Below are 7,688 nucleotides of genomic sequence, written 5' to 3'. Positions count from 1 at the left end.
CATTGTTCTGATGATTGGCTGTCTGGCCATCGGCTTATTCTGTCACTCATTAACATCACCACACCCTTCTGTTTAGTGATAAGCCGAAGACGACTTACTTCCCCTTGCACAAAGGAGTCGATCCCTGGGCGGTCATGCTCACCTGTGGTCAAAACACATTTTGGATGCGTAGAGAGAATACAGAGATGCAGATATTAGGACTGAGGCTAATGGAGGTGAGTTAAAGGACAGGAGGTAAAACGCTGTTGTATTTTACAGCATCCATGGAAGGAATTAAACAGACAATCATTAACTACAATAAAGTCAAACTGGGAGGACCTTCTCGACATGTACTGTAAAACGACCAACCGTAAAATAGATTTCCATCCTGTGAGGTGCTGATCAGAAGGTAAATATTTCTGTAACATTTTATACATTTACGTTGCTGTTTTTAGGTCACGTAAAAGAGGAAATGTTTCACTCCCGACATCTCTGAATGGCTTCTGTCACACGATGGCTTCAGCTATAGGAAAGAGATGAATAATTTAATAGTATTATGGAAAATAAGCTGATTGAACTGTGTAACTCCAGATGTTCAAGAAGTTAGTCGCATTTGTCTGTGTACATACATCACCTACGTGAGTAGGGACTGCTGACGTGTTGCAACCGTGTGTACTTGATAATTCATCTATTTTAATAATAATACACTAATCGAAATTAGGTAATAATCAGGTAAAACTGCTGTTGTTTGTGAGTCTTTGGGGTCCAAATGATGCAAGTTCTCTTTCAAAGTGGTTCTAGAAGACACAGGGGTCTTTGAGTTCCAAAGGTCCCCGCAGGAGTGTCAAAACTCAATAAATTGGCCTGAGTAAAAATGGTTCAGACAGAGTCAAAACCTGTTGAACAACAGACTCAACTGTGTTCGGACCAACTGCAGATGTCATGATTATATGATCTGAATCATTAAAACCATTTATTCACTGTCATAATAGATGAGATATCAAACTAACTACAGTAGCAGTAATATTTGCTATTTATAGGCCTACAAAACAAGAATTCCACAAACTCGACAGAGCAGAAAAGAAAAAAACAACTTTTTATCTCACACCAAACCTGTAGAAAATCCACTTTCATATATAGTATTTGCTGTTGTTTCTGTGTTTAAATGGGTAGAAGTCTGGAACAACAAGAATCTTTCACAACTTTAAGGCATTCTTCCCAAAATATAATAGAGGGGTTTTATAATCTGGGGATTAAAGGTCACGTAAAGTCAAACTGGTTTTTGTGTTTCGCTCTGTGGAGTAAAATTATACACCAACCTTCAGGTGGAGTTAAAGCCGCATTAAAACCATCAAACAGTTTTAGAAATGTATGAGGAATTTGTTCTTAAGAGAAATGAATAACTTTGACGTCTGTCAGAAATATGGCCTGTAGACAGATTTGTACATATTTATCATATTTATCACCCCACTGATATTGTTTAGTTACAAATGTCAAACCAATATGACGGGAAACACAATGAAAGCTTTAGTGAACTTTTATTGTTATATGAAGTTTACAAGTTTAATCACAACAGGAGATCTAAATCATGGTTAAAAAAAATCTAAACATGTAAAAAGGTCAGCATTTGGAGAGAAAAAAAGAAGGAAGCAGGTGATGTTCGTGGGTTAATAATTAACAGGATTGATAGGAAGAAGTGGGATTGGATTGATTTACATATTTTGTGAATGTAGGCCACACCCACCATCACCTGACATAAAACATTTATTTTGGTTTTTGTTGTTTTGAGCGCCCCCTCATGAAGGTTTGGTTGAACCAGTGCTTTAAAAAGGGTAAACGTGGCGCTCATAAACACAGGCCTTTGTTGACATGTTGTTGTTTCCCTGCAGGTCTGAAGCATGTGTGAGTCTCCCGTCAGCGAGCATCTGTGAGCACCAGCAGACGCCGTGCACGATGTACCTGGTGCAAACGGCTCACCCCCAGTTCCTGGGCCTTTTGCTCGGGTGCCTGGCCTGGATCTTCGTCATGATCACGACGGGCCTCAACGAGTGGAGGCTGTGGTACTTGGACGTGGGCAACACGTCCGTCATCACCTCGGGCGTGGCGTGGGTGGGGATCTGGCGGGCCTGTTTTTACAGCCACGTCCTCGCCAAAGTGGAGAACTGCCAGAGCATCAGCATCGCGGCGCCCTTCGCTCCTGCGGAGATCCCGGTGGCTCAGGTTCTGATGATGCTGGCGGTAGTGGCGGGCCTGGTGGCGAACATATGCGGGGCGGTGGCCATGAGGTTGGTCTACTTCTCTGTGGCGGACCGCCGGAACATGAGGCTGGTCTTCGTGCTGGCGGGGATGCTGTACTTGCTGACCAGCGGGTTGTGTCTGGTGCCGCTGCTGTGGAACATAAATTCTGTGGCGAAGAACAACACGATTGACTTTCCTCAAGAGTTCCAGCTCCCCTCCGCTCCCGTCAGGCAGCAGATCGGCTCGGCCATCGGCGTCGGCATCTTTGCCTCGGTACTGAGTCTCATAAGTGGGCTGCTTTTCCTCTCCTACCGCTACGTGTGCAGGAGCCTGAGATCACAGGAGCCCAGAGACACCGGAGAGCCCGTCCTCGGGCCCCAGACAAAAACCAGCCTGGTAAACCCAGAGAACCATGGCAGAGACAATCCAGCATATCTGAGTGAAGACGTTTCTTAGTTTATTATGTTTAATACATTACACACTGGAATCAAAAGAAAGGGATTACTGTTAATAATCAGGTGAATCCTACGTACACAGGTGATTAAAACAAACTTTGTGTTGTTGTAAAACTGGGACAGGCCGCACACACACACACACACACACACACACACACACACACACACACACACACACACACACACACACACAAACAGGAGGAGGGTTATGAGGAATATGGAAGAGGAAGTTTTCATAATCCGGGAAGAAGAAGAAGCGAACGCTGCTGCAGAGCCAGATAATAGAAGCCACTCAAATGTGAAACTGACAATAATATTGATCCCAGCCAACGTGATTGTGTGTGTTAGAAGGGTCCTGTGCATTTGTGAATTACTAATATTGTTTTTGTTGTGGACAGTGATGCTAAGCTCGAGCCATGTTTAAAGCTGATCTAGGTGGTATAGCTCTAACACCTCCAGTGTTTTGCACCCTTGACCCGCTGTTATATACTGTATTATCTGCTAAACATCTCCTCCTATTTAAACTGAGCACGTGTTTGTTTTTCTTCAGTAAATTAAGCGCAACGTACTGAACACTGGACGTTGGTGCGAATGGTGCAAAGCCTTTTTTCTTTTCTTTGTTGTACGTGAACCATTTTTTCATTCAGACTAAATAGATGAATTAAATAAAATGGTGTCTGCAGAATGATAGTGGAATTTAAGTGTTCTGTAAGGACTGTAATGAAGGGAAATGAAGTACATTTTTAAGGGATTTACTTTTAAATGCCCTTTTATCCGATGCATGTGCAGCATTTTTCATATTTAGACACTTATTTGTATGCTTCTTTCTTCACTGGAGAATAAATTCTGACATTTTTAAAGCTCTGTCTCACTGATGAAACCAGAAAGAGTTAAAAACAAAGCCTGTGACGGACGCTAAACGTGCACTGCTGTGAGCACAGCTGGCATTTAAACCCACAGGTCTATACTGTGATTACCGTCACACTCCAGATTAAATGATAAAGTATCGGTGAGTTGGGAACAGAGACGTGCTGAGTTCAGGGACAGATGTTATAATCACGTTTATCTCCCCAGTGTTATCCAGACTTCTCCTCTGCAGTAAACACGCGGCGTTGATGTAATAACCGAGCGTTATCTCTGCACGGGCCCGAGGAGGCGCCGTGATAGGCCGAAGGCGTTGGCCCCGTGTGTGGAGGCAGGTTGACTGGAGGCCCTGCTCATGTGACCTGGGTGGGAGGCTGACGAAAGCAAGCATGTGAGCATGGCAGAGGGCTGCCACATGAAAGACACACACACACACGTGCGTACGTACGCGTACTCACTGGCCCGCTGCACCTCTCTGGAGGCGGCCAGCTGAGGAACAAAAGGCCCTTCAGATGAGCACAGCTCTCTCTGTCAAAAACAGCGTTCTGGGAGGGGATAAAAGGTGGAACAGAACCAAAGGAAAAAGCCCCCAGATCAAAAACACCCCTTAAAATAGATGAGAATTGTCTATTTTTCCAATCCCCGCTCTTTCAGGCACATTTCTCCCAGATATGCCTCACATAACACACTGAGATGTTTCATTACATCGTATCTAATCAGCCGTGCTGGTGGATCTATTCGCTTTCACTCATGATAATGGAGGACTGATAAGACATGTGACATGTGAAGGTTTAGCAAAGTTAGTAGGCACTGCAGTGTGTGTGTAAGGCCCAAACACTCAGAATATATTCAAGAGATTAATAACAAAAAACGAATTCACCTCTCAAACAGACTTTATCCCTGTAGAAATTAACAAAAATAAATAAATAAAAGCGACCTGAACTTGATTCACAGCAGACAATGTGCAAATGTGCAAAGGTGAAATTAAAGTTTCTTAAAATTTAAAGGTTAAAGGTTGATAAAAAAAAAACCCAAAAACAGATAAGTTGCTGTAAAGACAGTTAAGTCTCAGACTCAGCCTGGACAGCATCTTCATAACAGGACAGAGGTTGGTAGCGCCCAGCGCTCTGATTAGAGCTGTCACTCTATGGGTGACAGGTTGAGTTTGGATGCTTATTTGAAAGACCCAAAAATCTCACATTTTAAAAGTTTCTAATATAGAAAACTAGAGGGGGGGTGTTGCTCGGGGTTAAGATTTTCTATTATTGCCTAAAGATTTGCTCTAACACGCTCCTTTGTGTTATTATTATATAATAAAAGGACTTGATGTGAAAAACTTTAGTGCTCATCAGATAAGACAGATAATGGCCTTTAAATCACAAACTTGAGTGTGAGAAACATCGTGACTTAATCAGTTAAGAGCGGTGAATGACACAGAACATCGTATCTTATCGGGTGGATCATCTCCATGTGCAGGGGCTGTGAGAGTGTGTGTGTGTGTGTGTGTGTGTGTGTGTGTGGTGTGTGTGTGTGTGTGTGTGTGTGTGTGTGTGTGTGTGTGTGTGTTTGCACCCCTCATGAGCAGACATCCCATTTCCTTTATGTTGCCACACTGTCCGCTCCCGCCTGGATAATCAACAGTAATCATAAAGAACATCTTGTTTTCATCTTTAGCCCCGTCCATAGAAAGTGTTTTACATTAAATAAAAGGGGGGATTTATGACCAAATTTGACAATTCATGCTATGAGTCTGGTGCAGCATGTAAGCTACCTCCCCCCCACACTAATGTCAAAAGAATATTTTTAAAAATGTTATATTTGGGCCCCAAGCAGGAGGTTTGGCACCTTAAACCTAAACGAAGCCCTTGAATGCACGTATGTCTCTGCAGGTGAGTTTTGGATTGCAGAGAGCGGCACTGACCTTTGACCTCCCCAAATTTGTGTAATTATGTCAAAGCAAGCGAGGGCGACCCATTCTGCATTCTTCCCAGTACACGCTGGCCATTAGAGCGTTCATTAAACACAGCTTAGCTCAGTGAGCAACCAGGAAATCTGATGGAATTAGTCTCACGCTGTGTTTCCACCACCACAGGCACACCTGACGGAGCGAGACGGCTGTTTTCGGTCCCCGCCACCCCTCCGCTCAGCGTGTCGTCTGGTTCCAGGGCCACCGGGGGCCGCGGCGCACCAAAATAGAATCAAGAAAAAGCCAAAGCCACGTTTCAACTTCTGCCTTGGCTGAAGGAAGAAATGACTCTAAACAGAGGACGCAAGGAAAAAAAGGACAAAGTTTCAAAGGAGTTTCAACATTCTTTATATGAATCATCTGCGTGCCCGTCACTAAACAGTGTTTCCTCATTGCACCACTGACAATAAGTTACAATCACAGCATTTCAAACTGTAGCTTTAAAATGACCTATTTGTCTTTGCTGATAAGCAACATGTAACATTTTTCCAAAACATAATCCTTGTCTTACTGCTCACAGCGGGGAAATGGGGGGAGGGATTGTGCAGGGGAGCCATCGAAACCCGGTACATTCACCGAGGATTTGGCGTTGGTGCTCCGTACGAACTCTCATCTTTGCTGTTAATGTTAGATCAAACCCCACGAAGCTAAAACAGCAACGGCGGCGTCGGGACCGCGCAGCTCTAATGCAGTTCTACGGGTGATTTGTGCTTTTAAGTCTCTGCGAGAGTAATTGTTAAACGTACTCCGAATGCTTCCTGTAGGAGGCGCTGACAGCCTGATACCTTCGCCGCTGCGCCGGCTGAGCTTCCGTCTGGGAACATAAGCAAGGGTTGACCAGAAGGAGCCCGGCCAATATGAGGAGGAGCCCCCCGGCCCAGCCGCAGAACATGGCGTCGCCAAACTCCCACCGGGGCACCACGTCGGGCACTTTCTCATCGAAGAAGTGTATCACGGCCAAATGGGCCATGTAGGAGACGGGAACCAGACACAAAACTCCAGCGAGCATTCCCAGCACCCCTCCCGTGACGGTTAAGGCCCTCTTGGTTCGGCTGCCGCCATGTTCCCCACAGCTGTTGACCAGGTAAAGTCCAGGAATGGCCACCAGCATTCCCAGCATGCCCACGGCGAGAGACACGCACATGAGGATGCGAGACAGCTTGAGTTCAGTGGAGAGGCCCAGAAGGCTGTCGTAGGCTCGGCACTCCGTCCCTCTGATGTCCTGAACCACGCAGGTCTCCCACAGGCCCAGCCTGTAGCTCTCCACGGGCAGCAGCGCGGTGGACATGGTCAGCCACTGGGGCAGGAGGGTGGTGGCCAGAACGCAGAGCCACGCTCCGGCATACACCAGCATCCCCAGCAGCTCCAGAGCGCAGGCCCAGGTGTCCATCTCTGTCCCTCTGACCAACCCTGGCTCCCACACTTGACCGAACCACAAGAGTCCTTCTCCCGCTGCACTCGAGGTCGAGGGGCCCGTGGATGTCCGGCGAGGACAGGAGCTGCTCACAACACCTGATAATTGGAGTGGAGGCTTGTTCGCAAATAGTGCGGAGCACACATCCTCTGCTGTGGAGAGGAGAGGGGGCCTGGACGGACCTCCCCTTTGTGGTCCTCCTGCCCTGGCTGCTGTGCCAATGGGCAACGGGGGCAGAGGCAGAGACGGCTGGCCACGAGGGATGACATTAAATGTGCACACCCTGATGGCCGTTTTACATCGGAATGGCCAAATGGGAACAGTGGAATAATTTACAATCCCCAAACAAAGATAAGCTTCTTATAAACTCAGCCGCCCGTTTGTGTGATTTTGAGGCAAACTCAGTTTACAGTCATAAACACAAACATCTAGAATATGATCGTGCTGGTCTTTCAGAGGGAGTGATAAAAAAAACCCAAATGTGTACCTAGAACAAACACTGGAATTAACACAAGTCATTTTATTTATTTGAGGTTTCAAAGTCAGGCTCTTTTTTCATGTGACTGAAGCAGAAATCACAGTGCAGCTTATTGTGAACTCTCCTAAGAACACAACACAGCCTGTGGGAAATGATCGTAGGAGGCAATAGATCAAAACTCTGATGTGAAAAAATGTTCTGCTCACACACACACACACACAAACGCGCGCACGCGCGCGCACACACACACACACACACACACACACACACACACACACACACACACAGAAACAA

The 7,688-nt window shown here is 45.9% G+C and overlaps 2 protein-coding genes across 3 annotated transcripts; one reads left to right on the top strand and one right to left on the bottom strand.

Moving 5' to 3' along the window:
• The first annotated feature begins 96 nt into the window (after positions 1-96).
• On the top strand, positions 97-3,450 carry cldn34a (claudin 34a). Of its 2 annotated transcripts, none has more exons than XM_057038535.1 (2): positions 97-215; positions 1,869-3,450. In XM_057038535.1, exon 2 carries the CDS (start codon positions 1,933-1,935, stop codon positions 2,671-2,673), a length of 741 nt encoding a protein of 246 aa, XP_056894515.1. In that variant the 5' UTR covers positions 97-215; positions 1,869-1,932; the 3' UTR covers positions 2,674-3,450. The 2 variants fall into 2 exon arrangements, with proteins under 2 accessions (XP_056894515.1, XP_056894514.1); XM_057038534.1 differs by having other exon boundaries at positions 109-388.
• Positions 3,451-5,826: 2,376 nt separating this feature from the next.
• LOC130528808 (putative claudin-24) lies at positions 5,827-7,147 on the bottom strand. The gene has a single exon (XM_057038536.1). It carries the CDS (start codon positions 6,890-6,892, stop codon positions 6,239-6,241), a length of 654 nt encoding a protein of 217 aa, XP_056894516.1. The 5' UTR covers positions 6,893-7,147; the 3' UTR covers positions 5,827-6,238.
• Positions 7,148-7,688: the final 541 nt, after the last annotated feature.

This window comes from Takifugu flavidus, chromosome 7 (assembly GCF_003711565.1).
Source record: "Takifugu flavidus isolate HTHZ2018 chromosome 7, ASM371156v2, whole genome shotgun sequence".
In the NCBI taxonomy this organism is placed as follows: Eukaryota; Metazoa; Chordata; class Actinopteri; order Tetraodontiformes; family Tetraodontidae; genus Takifugu; species Takifugu flavidus.
The sequence above is the reverse complement of the archived record's forward strand: the minus strand, read 5'-3'. Positions and strand labels throughout refer to the sequence as shown.

What these genes read in the sequence shown, in the direction of transcription:
- LOC130528808 (XM_057038536.1), bottom strand. Translation starts at nt 6,892, where the DNA reads ATGGACACCTGGGCCTGCGCTCTGGAGCTGCTGGGGATGCTGGTGTAT.
- cldn34a (XM_057038535.1), top strand. Translation starts at nt 1,933, where the DNA reads ATGTACCTGGTGCAAACGGCTCACCCCCAGTTCCTGGGCCTTTTGCTC.